This window comes from Pezoporus occidentalis, unplaced genomic scaffold, assembly GCF_034315485.1.
Source record: "Pezoporus occidentalis ecotype Australia unplaced genomic scaffold, CSIRO_AGI_Poc_V1 ctg20, whole genome shotgun sequence".
Lineage (NCBI taxonomy): Eukaryota > Metazoa > Chordata > Aves > Psittaciformes > Psittacidae > Pezoporus > Pezoporus occidentalis.
The window spans coordinates 204,261-227,324 of NW_026913856.1; the positions used below are offsets into that span (position 1 = coordinate 204,261).

The 23,064-nt window shown below is 43.2% G+C and overlaps 1 protein-coding gene across 2 annotated transcripts in view; it reads right to left on the minus strand.

The window, feature by feature from the left end:
- WTIP (WT1 interacting protein) overlaps window positions 1-23,064 on the minus strand; it is an 81,930-nt gene that overhangs the window by 37,592 nt on the left and 21,274 nt on the right. For both annotated transcript variants that reach the window (XM_062618229.1, XM_062618228.1), the window contains exon 2: window positions 10,803-10,904. In XM_062618229.1, the coding sequence (XP_062474213.1) occupies window positions 10,803-10,904 (102 nt within the window). The remainder of the gene's footprint in view (window positions 1-10,802; window positions 10,905-23,064) is intronic.

Below are 23,064 nucleotides of genomic sequence, written 5' to 3' on the forward strand. Positions count from 1 at the left end.
GTCCAACCGAGACAGAGACTGGAACGCTCTGCATCATTTCAGTTTGCAGGGTGGTTGTTTCATCACCCAGGAACAGCAAGGTTGTGGGTGAAATGCTGAAGTACCTGAGCCAACACTACCTCAAACAATGGTAGGAGGTTATTCTGGCCCAGAACCACAGGATGCAGACCTGTTTCCTCAAGTACTAAAAGTCCCTGAGGAGTGAGAGGACCTAGTGCCCAGCAAATGCTCAAAGCTGTTCCCTAAGGAAACCCTCCTGACTCCTCCCATGAGCTAAGCCTGTTTGAGGCAGGCAAGGAACACAGGGCTACACCCAAGGTTATTACACTCCCACTTTCTCCACCACTTAAAAAAGTAATTCTCAATTTATTTCAGTGTTGAGGCAGGAGAGCAGGTGAGCTCTCACGAGAGGGTGGATCACCAAGAGAAGGCGAATGCTGAAGGGACAGCACAGAGCATCTGCCTATTCTCTACCAGCCCCAGTCAGACTGCTTTCATCCTCTGCAGCCCAGCGTGGGTTTCCAGGCATGCACCTACACTACAGCATATCGCTTTACCCCGCTGGCTGCCAACGTGCTGCCTGAGCTCAATCAGATACTGGTCCTGAGAACTGCCAAATGGAGTCAATAATCCTGTAAATGGAGGGAGTACTGAATACGGATTGGACGCTGGCCATCAGGAGGCCATGGTGGGGTTTTGCTTCAGGTTTGTTTTTAGAAAGTATTTACTGTACCTAATTCGAGACTGTTGGATTGCGTTTGCAAGCATGAAGATTTCCTATTTTTGTCAGTTCAATGCAGGGCACCCATATACAGGTTTCATGCTGGTAAGATACTAGGAGTTGCTCAAGAAAACCATAAAATATTTCCTTACTATTTCTGGTAAGGTGTTCATAATCACAGCTATACTGCAAAACTACCTGCTTTAATACAAGTACAGGGAGCAGGCTCACCTAGGGCAAACTACACCATTCATGTCAGTGCGATGGGGAGCAGGCTCCTGCTGCCCAGCTAAGAGCTCATGCTACTCTCCACGAAGTCAAGAATACTTTGACACTACCTGAAATGTGATTTGGCCATGGGTGAAGATAAATCTAAAAAGTCCTGGTAGAAGTACTGGTCAAAGGCAGGATTTTCAGGAAATGAGATACTTAATGGAAGGGGAAAAAATGCTTTCTGGCCAAGGCAAATTTACTGAGTTTCTTCCTGTGCTGTGTTTTGAGGGAGAGAGGCAGAGAAGAGTGGCTGGGAACAAAAGCTCTCCCTTACCTAGGTTAAAACCAAGCTAAAATTTCCTGAGAAGTCTAAGGACAGGAAAACATCCACTGCTGGTAAATAACTTTTGAAAGTGACGTATAGAAGTCCATTTACCAGAACCAAGCTGGTCACTCTATAACAGTAAGTTTATAAGCAAGCAAAACATTCCACTCATGTCAAATACCAGGGGTCACCAAAGCACTTTCCTTGGTGCTCAAGGACAGCCCACTGCAGCCATAATCAGCCAATCCTCCTGAGTCCCGTCATTTAAACGAGAAAAGATTTATGGTTGTTTATGTAGGCTTCATGCCAAGCCTGTTTCTCTGATAAGCTTCTCTGGTGCATTTGTCTCTCACATCCGATTTAGAGTCCTCCAAATACTGGAGACAGCATTCCTTGGATACTTAAAATAAATTAAAAACACAACTTTGGTCTTGGACAGAGGAATGGGAACATTATTCACGTGGCTCAGGCACTAGGGGCTCTGGGGAGTGGTGCTGGGAAAGTAGTCTTTTAAAAATCTTGCATTAGCCTATGTATTTAATGATATATAAACCTCAAAACAGTCCTCCATAAACTGTAAATATGCATTATTTGACCAAGTAATTATTTTCAGTAGCATGCTGCAGCAGCTGTATGGCTTGGCTGCCAGACACTGCAAGTGCTTCCTCCAGCAAATGCATCTATTGTGATCTAACAATAATTATTTAATAATTTATAAAACTTCTCACTTCAATACTTCAACCTCAGGATCTCCAAGATTTCAAAACGCTAATGAAATCAGCGCAGTATCACCCATGTGAGGTAGGTGAGACAAATTATCTCCACATGGGTAAGTGATCGGCCCAAGATGAGAAGGAAGCCCACAGCAAGCGGAATAAACCCCATCCTGTGCCTTACAGGCTGATTTTGTGACCACCAACCTATCAACCCTCTCAATCATGAACTTTTTTCTCCGTTGTTTGCCAGTACCCTATACCAGAAGAAAGCCTGAAAGACAGAACACTAAAGTTTGCTGCCACCATTAATCTCATAAATGTGAGAATAAACTGAAAAAAAAAAAAAAATTATTTAGTTTTGTACATGGTAAGATTCTTATGGGAAACACCTTTTCTAGACCTGCAAGAAGTAAAAGCATCCTAAAGGTGAAGAGTGGCAGTGGATATCTTTGATCTGCAAAATTAATTTGTAAGTAAAACCCAGGCTGCTTTCTGGTGTGGAACATCAATGAGTTTTCAGGCTATACTGACATCTCTCCCTTGAAATAAGCAGTAAACAGGAATTACTAAGCATGAGTTAATAACCTAGCCTAGACAGGAGGCATGGATGAGATACAAAGCAAAAGAATCATTTTGTTAGCGCACGAGAATGAAGGTAACAGAAGCAGTAAAAACAGTTTTCCACTTCACGCCATTAGTTCTTGCAACATTCCAAGAAAACAATGGTGGCCCACAGACCACAGCTTGGGTTGGTACAGAGAAGTAATGGTAAGAGACACGCAGATGACTAAAGGATCAAGGACATCATTAAAGGGCATTAAAGGACATTTGCAGGTTGCAAAATACATAGGGACAACATATAGCAGAAACTTAGATTACTGAAATTACAGGAAGCCAACTGTGTGTTTCATTCATTTTCTCCTTCACTTTCTTCTTGCCACCTGTTTTCCCCGTTTAGTTTTAGGTAACACTTAAAAATTACAGAACTGGGGAATAGGAAACAGAAACATCTGTTGATAATGTCAGTGACTTGCCTGTGCTCTGTTCTGGATTATCTGGATTTCTTCCCCTTTGAGAGATGAACTCAAGAGCAGCCCAGGGGAATCTCCTCTTTTGGATAAACTGAGATGTGTTCCAAGAAAACATTTTAAACTGGGGCAGAAGAAGGGGAGGTGAAAAAGAGGAGGAAAAAAGAACAGAATGGAAAGACAAAAAAAAGGTGCAAGAGATGTGGCTTTCAGACTAAGACAATCGAGACCTGCAGATAATAGATGCTGACAAGGAAACAGAGCAATCTTAGCAAATCTCATTAGACTAAACAACTGGTGGCATTCCAAACACACAAAACTATGCAAGGAAGTGATTAGGTTCTCTGTGGTTTTTACAGAGAAATAAAAAACACAGGAAGAAACCTTGTTAATTAGAGGGGTTTTTGTTTTGGTTGGTTGGTTGGTTTTTTTTTTTTGTATTTTATGTGTTTTCCAACCCCTGTCAGTGATTGGCTCTGCACTATGAATACTAAAATATCGTGGAAGGAATACATCTATGGTCATCAATCAACACAGAGTAAAGTTTTCATCATTAGTTGCCAGGCAACCCCCTCCAATTAAAATAACCATCAAAAGCCACAGATTTCATGCTGGAATAATTAATAGCAGAATGCAATTACCACTTTCCAAGAAAAAAAAGGGGACAAGCCACCAGCCAACTACTGATCACATGCTCTCTGATAATCAGAAATAAGGAATGGAAATATTTCCTATTTCTCTGTCAGCTAGCTAGCTATCTACACCACCTTTCCCTGGGGATCAGCCTCCAGATCTACCAAAGCTAAAACCAAGCTAAAAGCAGCCTTCAGAGAAGACTGCCCCAACCAAAAAGAAACTTTAAGTACATGCATCTTCAAGCATCTGAGATGCCCCCATGGAATTAAGGCCCAGGACTGAGCCAATCAGATAATCCACCCTTAAAAAACAGGTTCTCTCCTCAAGTTGAGTCAACTTAAAGTAGTCACAGAATTGAAAACCTTTAATTGTAACATCTAGTAGTATCATCTGTAGAAGGGGCACAGTCAATGGACTGGACGATTTATCTGAAGTCAAGCGCACTGATCAGTGTCCCACTGGACCAGAGCTAGCTGGGACAACAGACAGCAATGCAGAGAAACTACTAAATACCTCCTAAAATACAAAATCCAACTAAATACATTCTAAAAAAAAAGGAGAGTTTCCTGTCAGTCCCATCTCAAACATTTCTGATTACCCTTTTCCCATCCCATCCTTTTTTGTTTTGTTTTTTTTTAAAGCCTGGAATATTATCAGACTAACCACAAATCAAGATAAAGGAAACATTTTTCTACCAATCAGTACCCGAAGGTACTTGGTGTCTTACATGGGCTGCTATCCAAGTTGGACTTTCAATTACCAGAAGACACGATTACATTCTTTTGCCTAGACTCATTCATGTTTCAGCCTTGTGCAAGGTGAACCCGAACCATCTGAAGCCAGCTGTCATCTCTACCATCCAACTGACTGATTTTTTCTAAAGCCAGCACCTCCCTTTCCGTGAGATCTGCACTAATGGGTTTGTCTGGGACTGCAGCTGCAGACATACCTGAAATAGCTTTAGTTATCTGTCTTGATAGGTGTTAAAAAGGAAAACGCAGGACTAAGCACAGGCTGTAACTTATCCTGATGATGCAGAATGGCTCAGGCAAAATTCTGCAGTCCTGCAGCAGCACTGCAAGTTATCTCCATTACACATCTACACAAACCGCAGCCTTAGCAAAATGTACAGCAAATCCTTCAGTCCTTTTTTCCCAACAAAACTCCACTTCTTCTTAAGTGCTTGGCTTTTCCTGTGAATCACACCTCAAAGTAACTGCCCGTAAGTGGTGCGCATCAGGACCTACTGCCAGCTCCAGTTATGGCTTGGAAACTACCAAACACTCAGGTGGCCATGAATTCAATTCAAATGGAAGGTGTGAGCTTGGGATGAGTAACAATCACAGTTATGCAAGTTGAGGGCATCCAGCTCTCACGCTCCAGGCCATGGGGGTCAGGGAGGAATGCTCCCACATGCACAGCACTGAATCACCCGCCGGCTTGTCCTCCCCTAAGCACCAAGTATTAGCCAACGGTTCTGGCAGGATTACAGACTAAAAATCCCAAAATTCCAGTCCGTTCCAGTCTGAGAGCATGTGGTTAGAAAACAGCAGGGAAAAGCGTGCAAGGACATTAGCTACCTAGCACTTTCACTGTGCAGCAATGTACCCCTTGCAGCAATACTCATTAGCTCCTTTCCCTTAAGTGTTCTCACTGTGTTTCCCTGGTGCTCAGAATAGCTGCATAAAGTGGTGGCCCTCAGATGAACAGATACCAAACCTACACCTGCATCAGCTAAAAGGCAGCCGTGAGGTACTGAAGAGTTAAAAGCCACTGACACGCACACATGTATCTGTACCTCTGTGATTACCAACTCTAATATTGGTGAACATACAGTGTAGAGCTCGCACATTTGACACTGAACTTTGTTTTATTCTATGTGAAAATCACATCCACAGACAATTTAATTTAAGGCTACAAAGCAAGTACTGGCAGTGTGCAGTTTGGATGCAGTGATTCATGCCAAACTTATGCTGTGGGGACAGAACAAACATGAATTAAAAATGAACCTTCCACTGGGAACTGGATTTTTTTAAAAACTCACCAACTGTGGATAAATGTACACTGAAGGGACACAGCTCCCTTAAGATGTTCTATGCCTTACTACCACCAAGAGCAAACAAAGGTTCAACCCAGGGCAGCAAATACGCAAAGGACCATTTCCAGTGTCACAAGGAACTTCTCCCTACAAGTCCGGACATGAGCAACCTCCTATTAAGAGACATCTACACACAGTAGCACTGAGTGGCCTCAGTCAGAAGGAAGCTGTTGTCTCCAAGAAAAAGTAGGCTGGGTCCACAACCATGAACCAATTCCCCTTTCACACCAGTTGGAGGGCATGGGCTAGTTCAGAACTGCTCATTATACCTTCAGGGTAACGATACGTACTGCTACAGCTGTCCCACACTGGCCTTTTCAAACAGCAGTGCTATCAGCCCTCCCTGTGATCCTTCTCTTAGAGGATCATATTGTAGTAATGAGCTTGTGAAGCCTGAACAAAGGCTGGTGTTGAAGCAGCAGCCATGCCAGTAATCAGCTGAACTGCAATACCTTTACAAGCTGTCACTTAAACTGCTGTATGAAAACCCCATGAGTGCTCCAGTCTGATCAATAGCTACCAGGTAAGAAATAAGCTATGTATCTTTGGGACTACATGTTTTGCTTTAGGCTTCTGATTGATTTGTGATGATTTCCTGTGCCTTAAAACCATCAACAAAAGTGCAAATTAAAGATGAATGCTTTGCTCAAACATTTGCCATCATGTAAGAGCAGAAGATGTTCCTTGTTTTTACGGTCAAATACATCTCAGCTTTGAGAGTACACAGAGGCTTGAAACCCTTAGCTCTTCAAAGCTCATTCCCTGCCCATTTCCTACAACCTCAGAGTAACAAACAGTAAACTGATATTCCTCATTGTAAAGATGTATCTTACTGTAGTTTCTACAATCACTGTCACTTGATTCAGATTTTCAGCCTGAAGAGATGCTGTGGATGGCACTAGGGTCTGCAAACTGGAGGCATGTGGTAAGTTACCTTCTGCAATGAGTATCAAATAGACCCCATTAATTCCTGCAACTGATCACCTACACTTATAGTATACAAGCAATCTGGCATTACTGCAGTTATTTTTCAAGAAATCTTGTTATGCTCTGAAATACTACCAAGAGGAATTAGATGATGAGCTTTTCAGGCAGATATCAGCTTTTATCTTCCATAAGCAAAATTTGCAACTGAACTCCTGCCAAAACTAAAATTTTACACTTAACAGAAGGGATAGTGTATGTTGCTGCCTGAATTAATCTCTGTTATTTAAGATTCAGCAAAGCATAATTACACATGAGCAATATAACATATTTAAGCACGTCTATGTGTTTGGCTGAATCAAGAGGTTCCACTGGTGTTAGGGCTGAGATTTGAATCTACATTTAAAAACCATCCTAAAAAGCTTCATTTGCTTTCTGTAAGAGATTGTGGATAAAGATCTGCATTGAACTACTCGATCCTAGGAAACCAGACTGCTTTGGCTTTTACACTACCTGAAGAGAATTGTCAGGCCTCTGAAGAAGCTATCTGAGGAGCATGGCTTTTTGCAGAAAGCAACAGGGGTTTACACAGAGATGTAATAAAAAAATTAACTGACAGAGCAAAGTTCTAAAATGGTGTTATGGGAGCAAGGCTCAACTATCCAAAGCCCACGGAACACATACAGAGCCAGAAATGCAGCACATAAAATATGCCTGCTAGGTCATTTACTTTTCCTTTCTATTCTGATCTCAGCTCACTGGCAAGATTTCCTTTTTTTTTAAGGACATCCTGTACAACTCTGAATTAACGTATTACTGAGTTTTATCCCCAAAATTCTCAGAACTTAGGAAGACAATTAAGAGATTTAGCATCTGAGCATTTACAAAAACTTCTAAAGGGAACATAAGTTTCCTGATTATTTACTGTATCTCTGGAGCATTTCCTCATCTTTCTTCATTTGTGTTTCAAGAGCTAACCATCACCACTGCAGATGAATCCATCCTTTGCATCCTCATACTCCTATGCTAGCAAGGCTGGAGTCTTCACAGAAATGCCTGCATCTCTAAGTGTATTTTAGGTTAACTCTTTAACTACAAGCAACACAAACTCTCCAGCAATGGTGGGAGTTGAAAAGGACAGCACTGGGGCAAGCGCTACATGCTCCCCAGAAGGTGCAGGATGGCCCATTCTGCCACATACTGCCCTTTTCAACCAGGGAACTCTGATAGGTGGCACCTGGTACTGAAACCAAAGCTAGAGAAGTGACCAAGAAGGGACTCTGACTCGGGCAAAATTTCCTATTGAGGGTCCCTTCCCACTTCTCTACATCACTGCATTTGTCTTTGTTGAGTTGAAAATTCTCACTTCTGCATGCTGAAATGAGGTCCTTGGAACTCCCATCACTAATTATCACATTTCAGCCTGAGTGGTCTCCAAACCACAAGTTTTCCCAAGGATCTGAAATATTTTTTTAATTTTGCTGGTTAAATATTTGGCCCTTACCTAAATCAAACGTCTTCAGGTACAGAATTTTTCCTCTTCAGCTACTGCCTTTTACTTTCTAGATCTGTTATATTGAAAGTAAGACCGATAACTGATGAAGGACAGTTTGGATCCCTTTTGTTATTTGGGAAATAAAGAAAGGCAAGCCTGCACTCTCAGATTTCTAAGTTGTATTGGGTTTAGCATGGCAAGGTGTTGATAACAGCGGCTTTGGTGGGGACCTGGTGTCCAGCTGGGGTCAACCCACCATGTAGATAAGAACTACTGTATAGGCAGAGAGTACTAACATCCTTCTCTACTCTCCTGCCAAAGGCTCAAAGGCACATTAGTGCGTGTGCTGTGACCTCTTGCCTAACAAAGGTCATTAATGATCACCCAGTTACCTATATATTGAATCTAAAAGCTTAGCTCAACTTAAAACACTTTCCAGAGGGATATTTGGTCTTAATTTGAAAACAACAGAGAATCTACCACTTCTTTTGCTTTTTCATTCCAGCAGTTAATCCTCCTCAAAAACTGTCTTTGATTTCCTATTTGACTTGTGTAATTTCAGCCTCCAGAAAAGATCTCTCATGTTTGCGACTAATACACGCGACCACTTTCTAATGCTGTTTAATGGTAAAAGTATCGACAAGCTCCAGCCACATGTCCCTCCCATAATTTGCCCATACACAGGGCTCTCACAATTAGCTTGCCTCCTCCCTTTTAATACTCTATGTAACTCTGCCACATTAGCAGCGCACCCCTCATTTCAGTGCCTAACATAAGAAAGTACCCACACGTTCCCCCTTCAATGGGATTGTACCAGAGGCTGCAGGCAGAAGGAAATCCAAGCCCTCACTTGTGAAACATCCTGGTGAATGACAGCCGGGCCCTCCAGCCCACAAGCAGTACAGCAAGAAGCTTGGAAGACCAACCTGGAACACCATTTCCTCGTGTGTGTGTGTGACTCATGGGAAGCACTGTGAATCATGAAATTCCGCTGGCATTGTGAGGTGGGCAAAACTATGCTCCCAACAGACATGTCTCAAGTCGCCCTGTTGTAGATGTACACTGGCCACACACACCTTGCTAGAACAGTCAGAAGAGCTTGTTGTCCTTTTGAATAACAAAGTTGGGTTTGTATTGTTCTCTTAAAATACATTCCTTGGCCCTTACACAATCTTCTGAGGAACAGAGTGACCTGTGTACAGATCTCTGTGGTAGCAAGCTTGTATCCTGATTACTTAAATAAAACACATCTGCCCCAGAGAAGAAGCTGAAATTCACCCATACAATTAGGTTAGGTTAATGTTGGCAATGAGTGGATAGATATTATCTGATACCATATTTTGTAATCCTCTGCTAAACAGGATGCTGTTCACTCTGGGAGCCAACAAAATAGCTTGCTCGTTCACTGTCAGACTTGAGCAAAGTCAAGAGCGATCCCTGAAGGTTTCAGATGAGTTTACTCTAGAACTTGCTAATGCTCCAGAGTAATTTATAAAGGTCACTAAATTCTATGTTCAGGTTACAGGTTTCTTTAAACTAATATTTATCTGTACAAATCTCAGGAGAAAAGACAACATTTCTCCTTTCACAAGTCAACTTTACAATAGTCTTTTCATTATCAACTTATTTGGTTCTATGACAATAATCTTTTACTCTTTTTCTAATCCTTAATTAATCCTTTTTATAAACAATGTACACTTAGCATATTCTACTCAGAGTAAATCTTTTTCTGTGTATATGCGTCGCAACAAGATCTTCAACATCCAGGCAAACGCTTTCAGAAATTAGGTACCTAAATAAATGGGTGGACGTATCAAGAAAAATTACCTGACTCATGAAAACTGAGCTCTCATACTTCCCTTGAACTTGTGCAAATTTGTGAGCTCTCAGCAGCTACAGTCAATACACTGAGGAAGATTCCAACTTAAATTCACAATGCTTGACTGAAAGCAAACACTTCAGAAAGTGCTGCCCTGAATTTTCCAAGTCCTGTTTTCCCTGACAAAACCATGACTTCCCCAAATCACATACGGAATAGATCACTTTCAGATGCATTCAGGTTTGAAGAGAAACCTAAAAGGCTCCCAAGAACAGCAAAGAGCAACTAGCGATAAACCCGCAAGTTTTCTCCTGCAAAATGAAATAGCTTAAAGTATTTCAACATGCAGTTTCTATCTGATTTTACTGCATTCAAACGTAAGAGAACAATTTTGAGCATTAGGTATACACAGAAATGACAAATATATGCGCTTGGCTAGAGTTACCTTTGGAAATAGGAAGTGAGGGAAAATACAGTTTTGGCTGCACAAGTTTTACTGTTTTTCTATAAAAATGATAAATGCACGTTACAGTTCTGTAAACACAAGTGATCTGAAGTATGTAGTGCTTATAATGGCCAGGTTGAAGCCATTTTGTAAACGCAGGCCTTAAACTAACCAAATACTATTTTTCTGGGCTGTTGCTTAGGAAAATGCCATTGAACACTTACAGATGGCAAATAGAAAACAACTTCTGAAGCTGGAATCTTGCGTGGGAATTTTGCCTCAAGAGCAGGCAAGATGAGGTTTCACTCTGCATACTTGTTGCTAAAGGAATATATATTACAAAATAAAGCCACTTAATAAGGCTATGGTAGATCTGACTTACCACAAGAGCAGCATGTGAAGCAGTTGGTATGATATAGGTTACCCATTGCTTGGCAAGCCTGGCTCGCTCCATACACACCTTTTCCACACTTTATACAAATACCTATAAAGGAAAAAGAATGAAAGTTAGAACTCTCCACTGCTCCAGGCCATTGATTCATATCACTAGTGATACCCCCCCCGCCCCCATCAGGCCCTAAATCAATGGGATCCTCACCCTGAACAGATTCAAGTACACCAGACAGCTGCAGATGGCTTTAGTGAAACAGACACATGGAAACTCACCCAAAATAAAAGGGAGGGAAGCCTCTGCTGGTGTTTCTATCCACGAAGGCTGAGGCTGGCTAAAGACAGAAATCCAAAGGAGGCAGGTGTAACGAGAGAGGACAGAAAAAAACACACACTCTCCAGAAATAACTCCATTTGCCCAAGAAATGATTTCACCTTCACAAGTAGATGCTCCATCACATTACATTCAATAATCACTAATAATACAACAATCCAGTCCAAACCCAAAAGACTTCTCTTTGCCCCTCTCCAGCAAGGCAACACCAAGAGGACTGGTCCATGTTGAAAGCCATGCAGCACCAGAAAAACGGGCCCGTCAGTCACATTTGAGAATTGTTTAACTCTCCACAGTTACATTAGATAGTAGTATCTAACCACATAAACATAACCTGGCACCTTACAAAACAGAAGAGCAAGGGTTCTATTTTCCTAAGGGAAAAAATGCTGCCTGGCAGTTTTGCTTCAGTGGGGTCAGAAATTCACCTTCGCTGCCCAAGCCTGCTCTTGATGCTGCTGGGGATGACTCTCATGAAGCTTGCATGAGACCAAAGTACGAAGAACCAGAGCAGCACTCGTAAAGTTGGTAGTTACCTCCAAACACAGCCGGCTAATAGGAAAGGTCATGATTTCAATAATCTCTCTAGAAGAGGTATTTAGGAGTGGTTATTCCATTTTAAAAAGCTTTTTCCTCATAGTTGCAGCTTTAAGAGTCTTTTGCCTATGCATTTATTTCTATCTATACATAACCTTCCTAAAACCAAACCAGGGCAGCCAGATAACTCAAAAGTCACTGCTTCTGTATCCTCATGAAGAGGAAATGGAATGCTGGAGGAGAATCATGTCCTTCTGTCACATAATCAGGACTACTGATTGTAAATTCTTCCGAGATGTCCATTGGTCTCTATTTGACCATAGCAGGACAGTACATCCCAAGACAAGGCTGTGTGATTTTTCTAAAATTTTTCTAAAATTGAGATTCTGCCTCACACAACTTTGTAAGGATCCATGTGCTTGAGGGTCTCTTTCTACAAATACACTCATGAGCTTAGCATTAATCACTAGCATCAACAAGACGGCTAATACACTTTCAGAGTCTAGGAACTTGAGAATTACAAAATTTGGCTTTAATAATCCAAAATTCTCCCCTGCTGTGCTGTGAACATTTTATACAGACACACACAGAGAAAATACAAATGCAACCTCTTTGGGGGTAAATTAGCATATTATGAAGTGGTAGAAATTTTAATAGCAGAAAAAACAGAGTTAAGCTAACAAAGCATTTGGCGCCTTCGTTCAGTTTCTATGGGTTTTGTTTTTTTTTCACTGCCAGTATACAAACTGGCATAAGCAGTACATTAGTACTCTCTGCCTGAAACAGTTCCTATGCAGTAGTTCTTATGTACAATTATATGGTGGGTTGAACCTGACCAGACACTCCCAGAGCAGCTCTGATCAGTCTCCTCCTGAACTGGACAGGGGAGAGAAAATATAGCAAAAGGTTTGTGGGTCAAGATAAGGGCAGGGAGAGATCACTCACCAATTACCACCATGGGCAAAACAGACACCAGTTTGGGAGATTAGTTTAATTTATTACCAATCAAAACAGATTAGAGTGATGAGAAATAAAACCAGACCTTAAAAACACCTTTCCTTCACCCCTCCCTTCTTCCTGAGGTTAACTTTACTCCCAAACTCTCCCCCTCCTCCCTGCCTCCAGCACTGCAGGGGGATGTGGAATGGGGGTTGCAGCCAAATCATCACATCTTGTCTCTGCTACTCCTTCTTCCTCAGGGGAGAACTCTTGATGCTCTTCCCCTGCTTCAGTGTGGGGTCTCTCCCATGGAAGACAGTCCTCCATGAACTTCTACAACATGAGCCCTTCGCACGGGCTGCAGTTCTTCATGAACGGCTCCAGCGTGGGTCCCCTCCACGGGGTGCAGTCCTTCAGGCACAGATTGCTCCAGCATGGGTCCCCCATGGGGTCACCAGTCCTGAGAGGTAACCTGCTCCAGCCTGGGTATCTCCTTCCTCACTCAACTTGGTGTCTGCAGAGCTGTTTCTCTCATATTCTCATTCCTCTCTCTGGGTGCAGGTGTGCAGGTTTTTTTTACCCTTCTTAAATGTGTTATCCCAGAGGAACTACCACCATTGCTGATGAGCTCAGCCTTGGCCAGCAGAGGGTCCATCTTGGAGACAACTGATGTTGGCTCTATCAGACCCAGGGGAAGCTTCCAGTGGCTTCTCACAGAAGCCACCCCTGTATCCCTCCCACTACCAAACCCATGCCACATAAACCTAATGCAACACCATTTCCAAAACTGAACTGTTTCAGTTTAGTGTAGCATTAACACAGCCACCTCTATGGGCTATGTAGTGTGATCAGTTTAATCAGGATAGTGTCAACTGAAAAATATATTACATTTGAAGAAAAGAATTTTCCTATACTATTAATTCAAATGTGGAAATGAAAGATTTTTCTTTAAATCACAGGTTTCTTGGTGTTTATACCTTTAGCTCCCTCATTTCAGATCACAGAGAGATTAATTAACCTTTCACTCAATTAGCTCAGCACAATGTTGTCATTTTGGACTGTAAGCATATTTGCCACATGAAACTGTAATTTTGAAAAACAACAACAATTTTAAAATCTTAAACCTGATGTCAGTGTTTCCATGAAGCAGGAACTACAATATTATCAGGCACCAATGTTCCAAGCTAAACCTGTAATACAAATTCGCTGCCAACTAAATCCATCAGTTCATTCCATATACAGTGCTAAGAAAACACTGATCCTGAGGGTAGCTCAACTCTGATCCAGCAAATGGGAATTTCAGAAAATTTCTTGTCTTATCCAAGGCTGTTATGTCTATTTATTTTTTTTGTAACCAAAGGTTATGAAAAATGTGTGCTATCTGCTGTGAGTTAATGGTTAGCTGCTGCTTAAAGATGGTTATTGATTACTGTAGATACTGTGATCAGAAAAAGTGCCCCATCAGCCAGCAGCTGCAAGAATTACTCCCAGCAGCAGCACAGCCTCCATGAACCTACCCTCTGTCTTACCATGAATTCTGCAATGGTCCCTCCTGAACCTGGGAACAGAAGGGGTTGCATGCACAACGACCATGAGAACATGGGGGTTCACATCTGAAACAAGCAATCTGTTACTTCAGTGTCAGGTCTTGATATGAGATTCAGTTAACTCTTGGCAATAGAGACAGAAGAAACCCCTTTGGAGCGCCCTACTTATCTCCACCCTTGTTGTCTGTCTTTTCATGCCAAACGTACCCAGCACTGGCAGCTATTAGTCTGTCCAACTGTGAGGTTACACCAGGAGATCTACCCTTTCCCATATACACTTAGTATTACTCAAAGAGCAGCAGAAATCAAGTCTGTAACTCCCTTGCATCTCTGTCTATAAGCTCTCATGCTCAAATCTGCCATGAACTGCTTTGATAAATGAAATTATTGCCTCATTTCTTTGCCATTGCTCCACTCAACCATCAGAAGCAAAAGAAGGATTTATTGTGAATGTTAAACTTACACTGGCCTCTCCAGCAAGTGATTTGTTAGGAGCAGCTGTCAGTTTGTTAACTCATTTTCTCTAAGAGACTAGTCATTAACTCCAGGAATGAATGACCACAGAGACGATTAGCATACTAAGAAAATGTATGTATAATTCCAAAAGTGTATTTTGGAAAACATATATGCAGCTGTGGTGTGAGTATAGTGTGAGCTCATAACTGCCTAGGAAAAGCACTGATTACATGGCTGCTCTGGTCTGATTTTCTACCAGTCACAGCCCAGACTGCAAGCTTGTGAAAGCCCTGACATAACAGCCACATCACTTTTTTTTTTTCCAGATTTAATTCCAAAGCTTGTTAAACTGCCTATGAAGAATGTTCTGTTACAGAGCAGCATGTCTCGTTTGTGACACTTCACTTGACATGATTTCAGATCAACCCTTTCAGCCTCTATACAATTCCTTGCCCCTCCCCAACACCACTATTCTAAGCAGCCAAATGTGCCTCCATTTTTTTAACACATCAACTACTGCATTTCCACCTAAAGGCATCAGCTCTCCTATAGATCTGGTTTCTCTCTTTAGCTAGAAAAAGACGTTGCATGTACCCAAAGTTTGCACAAAGATTAGCTGAGCAGGAGCACAGCGTCACAGCATTCCTTCACTGCAGCGAAAAGACTTTCGCATCCTCATGCAGTGTTTAACCAAACATGACAGTAGAGACTGAACAAACTCCGCACACCATGGCAAAAGACCACCGCAAAAACAACACTAGAAAGAGAAGAAGCTCCCAGAGATGCCCTGCTGGAGTCAGCCGCAGAACACTGCCAGTGCTCCCCACACATTTAAGCAATCCACCTCACTGAGCCTGACCATGTCAGTCAGAACATCATCTCTGGATGCAAGCCAGGCAAGCCTCCAGCACTGTACAGCAACACAGTCGTCAGAAGCATGATGCTCTGGGTAACTCATGCATCAACAAGAGCTAACATCAGCACTGGGAGAAAATACGATGGGTATCTTCTGGTGTAGTCAGTGATTTTGCTCCAGACCTAAGAGCATGCAATGCGTTCTAGCAAGTAAAACTATCAGCAACAATCCAGAGAGGATATTAAAGCTATGTGATTTTTGGTCAGCCTGCTATAACATACTTAGAAGAGTTCCCTGTAGTAGCCTACACATCAGAAGATCTATCTGAGACCTGTACATCAAATTCTGGGACGCTCTTTTGACCATGCCAGTACAGGCTGGCACTTCATACAGACTTCCAAGTACCCAGAATTAGGGAAAAAGCAGTAGATTAACGTTAAATAAAGTACCTACAATAGCAATATAAAATAATGATAGAGAGACTTGTCTGGCTAATGTATAACAACCTTTTGGCTAAGCTTTGTCCTCAGAGATGTGTGGAACTCAGCCTGTGCCTACTGCCATCCTTGCTTAACCTGAAGTCAAGGGTTTAGCACAAATTCAATAAAAATGGTACCATATGGTACCACTGCCTCTCAATTCCAGTACAGAGCAGCTATATGAGTCAGAAAGAGAAACTGGCTATCGCACTGCTTGACAGCGCACTGCAGCTTAGGGATGAGCTGCAGCTTTGCTATCTTACAGCCACACCGTATCTCCAGGATAAGTGCTACATGCTGCCTACAGCAGGAAACACCAAACCCTGTCATCAAGAGTTATGGTAAGGCTAAAATTAACGGCTAACACATGGCACAGATGACTCCCTCCATGCTTCTGCAGTTCTGTTCATGCTGCAGTGCTGGAAAAAGGGCTGGTGAACATCACGCTGGGCGACTGCAAAATCCCCTTTTCTTCTCTTGGACAGGAAAAGACCATCTCTATGTAAGTCCCCAACATGGTTTTCCACACCTGTGGCCCAACCAAAGCACAGGGACAATGAAATGAAAACCTACAGCTGCGAAACGGGAAGAGCAAAGGAGGAGGAGAGGCCTTAACCCAGTTCAAGAGATCAAACTGCAGCAACAGGGGCCGGCTACAAGAGCAGGAGGCCTTGGAAGGGCCATGGCCATGGGAGGTGGTCTCCCACATAGGCTGCAGTGCCTGCAGCTGGTGATCTCATGCCTGGCCAGGTTTTACACAGTGTTGCTACTAACTTTAAAGAAATACACTGTTAAGAAGCTGAGTAAACAGTGAAGCATCAGAGCTGCCCATGCCTGGGTAGCCGTGCCACTGCTGCAGCAGGACCTGCCCAAGCTGACAGCAGCTACTGGGCAGACATCCTGGACTGTGGCAGCTCGGGTGCCAAGAGCTGACTTCAGGAGAGAAGAATGCTCTCTTCCTTCCAACAACCCCAGGAGGAGGGATCCTCTGACACACGTCATCTCCCAGGCAAAGGCAGACAGAAGAAACGAGGCACCTGTGCAGGGCAGAGCCTCTACCTAGCAACCAGGCGGCAGCAAAGGAGGCAGCCCTTGAAACCCTCCTGGCCCTCACCACCACGGGTGGCTCTGGCTGGAGGACTCAGTCACCTGGCAGACATCTAGCAAATGGCTTGAATAGCCAGCAAAAAACTAAATGGTATGTACAAGTTATAAATAAATAAATAAATAACTATATCCCAGACACACTCAGCATCAGCATCTTGTGACAGGAACAATGGAGGGACTCGTCTGGCTAAGCTACTGGCTCTGCCCTCTGCAGCAGGCTCAGAAGACACCACAGCTTGAATTAAGGTTGAAAATGACAAACTAAGAAAAGTGGGAAATGCTCAAGTAAACATTTTACGCTCCCTTTCTCATTCACACCTGGCACCGCAACATCCCATAGCCAGGAGGGACCTCACCCGATTCAGTAACACCACTCTGGCTTTCAAGTACCCATCTGCTCCCTGCAGCAACTGTGCTGGAGGCTGGGGCATGCTAAACTGGAGGAAGATGCGCCACAACACCTACCCCAAATCACAGTTTAAGCAAAGCAAGACAAGAAGCAGGCTGTGGACCAAGAAACCTTCTGCTGTCATTGCTAAACCTTATTCCTTGAAAAGCTGGTAAAAACCCCACAAAAAAAACCCGCTTATAGGACCCTGAGATATCTACCTGCTGACTTAAAAATATGTCCATCACTTCAGCACCTGCCTCCTACAAGAGACTTTACTCCATGTACAGACTTTGGGTAGGAGGGATGCATGTGTTGAACTTACTCAAAACAACCAAAATCTGAGGTTAATTTATGTTTGGTTACAAACACACTGAAGTTCACATTCACTGGAAGTTTTGCAGAAACAAGTTCTAGGTTCTAACTCCAGCTCCTGGAATAACTTTCAATTATGTCCACTCTGCCGATCGCTTAACAAGGCTATGGCTCATATAGGACGTAACTGCTAGGAGACATCATGCCCACTAAGGGAGGTGCTGGGATCAGTTCCAGGAGTGACAGTGCTGATTCAGGACACAGGAATTGAGCTCTACCTGGCTAAGGACTTGGTGCTGCCAGCAAGGCTTAGCCTCAACCTATTCCCACTTGCTTTGGTAAATACATGGGCTGCACTGTTTTGTCAGAAACCTTCTTGTAGGGTGAGATGATGTGCAAGAGTTTGGGACACAGAAGGCTGCAGAAACAATTCTAGAACAGCACCCTCCCTGACTGTATTTTCACAGCGAGGAGCCCAGGGCACGTCTGTGCAGAAAAAATTAAGCCACAGCAGCTCCAGGTCAACACTATGAAGCGGGAGATGTCATGGGAGCTAGTATCAGCTCTGATTAGCAGCTACTGGAAACTGGAAGAATTTTGTTCCTGTTCAAGTAGATCCACCTGGTCGCCCAGTGAAAGCCTGAAACTAGCACAGCAAACATACAGTATTATTGCTTCATACAGTATGTGAAATTACTGCTCTGAACCATGAAATTACTGACGCTATCTGCACACAGTTCATCCTGCCTCAGCCGCAGCCAGCATGCCTCTGCATAACTTCCCTTTGTGTGGATCTCTGACTCCGCCGTGGAGCCTCCCGATGGCACAAGGCATATCACAGGCCTGTTGTTCTGCACCATGTTTTAGTTACACTGACACTTGGTTTACAAATATTCATTCGTTTCTCTGCTTCTTGATTTAGTGCATGGCAATTCCAGGATGATTTATACATCTCACTTGGCATTTATAGAAAGATATTTTCTGCTGAGGCAATGAACTGGAAGACCAAGTCGTTCCGTGGCTGCTCTATCGTCTGTGGCACTCTGGGGTGCTTTGTCCACGATTCAGAGCTCAGCTGACTGCTCAAGGTTCATGCTCAAGATGATAGCCACAGCACAAGGAGCAAATAACAGGAGCAACTGAATTACTGACAAAAAGAAAAAAAAAAGGGCGGAAAAAAGAGACACAAAAACACACACAAGAAAATCCTGCTCCTAGAACCTTGTGATTACTGGGATTAGTAATCAGCTGCAGGGGTAAAGCAGAGCACCACTGGGAATGAATGACTTGGAAGGAAAAAGAGTGTCTGTAAAGGCCTTTCCATGTCCTACTGCACCTCTGCTGCTGAACATCTGAATCTCTCACTGTTGACATGCATCCTCATGCAGAACAAAAGGACTGCATCAACCCAACCTTTCAGCTCAAACCATGCTTAATTTGCCTGGAATTATATGTGATTGCATACATAATTCAGCCTAGCGTAGAATGTGACATTTCTAGCACAGTGGATGTAGCAATCAGGTGAAAATAGGCTAGGCCAGCAAAACCTTGAGCTTGTACAACTTCTAGCAGCAGAAGATACATCATCCCATCCAGAGTCACCAGGCAAGCCAAACAGACGCGCACAGGTCACGCAGACGGCAGGCGTGAGCAATCCTCCTGCAGGTCCCAGTTTCAGCTGAGAATGATCTAATACCAACATCCAAACCTCCCCAGTGCTGCTGAGCAAATTTCTTGTTGTGAAGCTGCTGTAGAGCACCAGGGACAGTCAGCCCTGCCGTACATGCACGCGGAGAAAGGAGACAGACCTTCACACTGAATGGGCAACAGAAGAAGTGGCAGCTCACACACAGTGACAGAGATTTCTCAGGGAGAAAAAAAGAAGAAATCAGGTTGCAAATGCACTCACACAAAAACATTTGGGTTTTAATTAACATAGATACTGCAATTTCTACCAATGTTTTAATTTCTGCAAGTTTATCTGCAAGTTTATCTTGCAGATAATCTGCAAGTTTATCTGCAGATAAACTGGAGATTATCCAAGCTCTGGGATAAGACGCTTGCCCGTGCCTTGTTTTAGACTTATTCTGGCATACTGCAGGTTGAAACGTGGACATGCTAAGTTTTATTCAAGCTGTTTCCAGTGGCAGGTTTGCAGACAATTTTATTACAGCAAGTAAACAATAAACAAAGTACTTAAAGCTTGTATTTTCATCACCTTTCCTTTGTGCAGGCTGATACCACATATTAGTAATAATCTATTTATCTAGACATAGCAGATTTTCCTATATACACAACAGTACACAATCAGTGAGCAACTCTATTGTACCAGCCCCTTTTGACTTTCTTAGCTGTCTTTAGCAAACCATTTAGCGTCTCTGTGTCTTGGCTCTTTTCGGTATTCTATGGGAGCCTCTGACACCTGTGTGGTCTTCAGACAAAAAGCCTTCTAGATGACATGGAAAAGACAGAATCAATATAAATGCTTCGGCTTAGAAAAAAATCTGTGCAACCAGGTGACAGCAGTGATACTGAAAGCACCAACAATGCAGCCCAAAAGCCCTGTGCTCCACAGCATGTCAGACCTGAAAGCTTTCAACTGCACAGATGTCAAGCTGGAGAGACTTTTCATTACATTCTCCTGACACTGCACATGAGTCATCACTCTAATATATGGCAGGAAAAGGTCATTTATTACAGCTGCCCTCCCTGACATATTTAAAATGGGTTCATGGTTAAACAAGGAGACTAGTCTAAAAGTTTCCAGGTGCACTTCTCCATTTTCTCAGATAACGGTTCATTTCCAGAACATGCATGACAGTCTGGAAAAGTCATGGCATTAGGTAACCATGTCTGGTCATAAATTCAGCAGCTGCTGCCACAAGCAGTACCCAAGCGCTACATGTCCACAGCAGCCCCAAATTTCCACTACCCACCCCTCAGAGGTGCTACCAGCACTGGCTCACTAGTTCTCACCTGCCTCATGGATGTTCTTTATCATTTCCAGATGTATAAATAGGCTTGCCTGAACAAAAGCATGCATATATGTAGGTAATATATGAAGATATTTAGAAAGACTGAATTACTTAAAGAAAGCTAGAAATGATTTTAAAACCTGTCACTTCAACCCTCTGAACGTGGTGGCTTTTTTCTCAGTCACTGCAAGTCAAGTGACTCAAGGATGCTTTGAGAACATGAGGAGGAGGGCTATGCCTTCCTGCAAGGATATCCTTCAGGAATCATAGTCTGGTTTGGGTTGAAAGGGACCTTAAAGCTCATCCAGTTCCAGTCTCCTGCCACGGGCAGGGACACCTTCCACTACAGCAGGCTGCTCAAAGCCCCATCCAACCTGGCCTTGAACACTTTAGGGGTTTCTCCCTTCAGCTCATGAAAGATTTTAGTTCTGAAGTACCTAGCCTGGCAAGCCTCACTTGCCCTGCCTCAGCTGCAGCAAAAAGCCCTGCCTCTGCAGTTGCAAGGCTCAGTCCAGAGAAGTGCTAAGGGCTTGTGCAAACAGCCACACTCCTCTATCCAGGAACACAGAAGACCCCCAGACCATAACAAAAGCTTGTCCTGATCTAGCAAGCTGAAAACCCTTAGGATAACTGGTCAAATACAGCACTAACAACATAACAGGATATTCAAATTTTGCCTCCTCAACCTCCAGGAAACAGTAACAGTAAATGCTATGTATACATATATAGGCTCATGTCCTTCTTATGGATCCAACTGGAGGGGAAGGAAAAAGTTAGAAAATCAACACACTGCCAATTTCCATAGCAAAATGAGGCTTTTCAGACATGGACAGTCCCATGCATTCAGCAGCTCTCCACTGCATATCTAAGGCAGGCAAGTGGTGATTGTTTCAGGCTTTAGTCACATTCCTGTCTGCACTGATGATTACAGGAGGAAAGGACCATCAAAGGACTTGAGCTCCATTTTCACCTTCAGCGACTTGCTCTTCAGGGCAGCTGTGGCCAGCCAGCACCACTCAGACCCATAGGAGTACACAGATCTTAATTTTCTCAATAGCAAAGCAACCCTTCCAGTGAGATGTGCAGTACTACTGCAGTAGATGTGCTCCAATGACTGAATAAATCCGCCTTTACAACTCTTGGTACTGTACAGAAGATGCTACACAGTGTAAACTACTGATGGTTAACTTCGTATTAGCAGCACTTCTGCTAGATCAGGTACCATATGTCTGGACTGATTTGACTTTTTGCTGGATCAGGTAACAGTTTGCTCTCAGCAGCTGGTGTGAACTCCAGGGTACGTGGTCTGTCTGGCTAATATGACAAATGTGAACACACACTTGATTCAACTGGTATCAAGGAATGATCCAGAAATGCACGAATATCACACTTGGGACCACCCGTCTCCCCTGCTTTGTCCCTGTCTCACTTATCTTGACACAAAGTGGGTATAAAAGGCTGGAAAATTAGAAAAAAGAAGAGTAGAGCTAGTTTTCTCAGATGAAGACTGTGGGAAACAGGTATGGTCACAGCACTCAATAAGTGGTATGTGTTGACTGTTTCCCTGCTAGTAATAAACCATCCTCCAACTTAACAGGCTGCATGCCTACTTGGGGTTTTGCCAGGCACCTTTTACATTCTCAAGGCCAGACCAAGAGTAGAAGCTGGCTGCTCTGCAAAAGCTGAGCACAGAGCCAAAAAAAAGGAAGTGCAAGACACTGATGAGTGAGTTATCTCACGAAGAACATGGCAAAAAAGGCAAACCCCAACTATAATGGGGTTTTTGCATCATCTGCACTTTTCACAACCTGCCCACTGCACCTGCAGCCAAACCCTCTAGGGAAGAAACCAGCAGCCACTTAGCTGAAGTGCTAAGCTGCTCCTGTTGAAGAACACGTCTTGCTATAGCATTTAGCACTGAGATGCAAACAGTGAAATATAGTTTGGCCCCAATGGCTAATGTCAGAGGCTATTTGTTTGAGAAGATAAAAAGATTTATCTTTCAAAACAATCACTAGTGTAGCACTGGTGCCCTGGTGCCTAATGAGTCCTGTCTTCACAGAACAGATGCTGGCAGCTGCCAACCAGCCCTCAGCACTGTGAGACCCAACCACACATCACAGGAGGCCTGTTCCCAAAACCAGTACTAAGTAACCTACCCTGCTCACTGTTTCCATGCCAAGATGGCAAGGCATCTTCATTTTAAGCTGAATTTTGGAAGATGGACTCCGTTTATTCTGGAGATGGATGACACACTCAAAGTGATGAACCAGAAGGGAGATGCTCTTCTCTCCCCTCTCAACATCCCACCATCCCCGCAA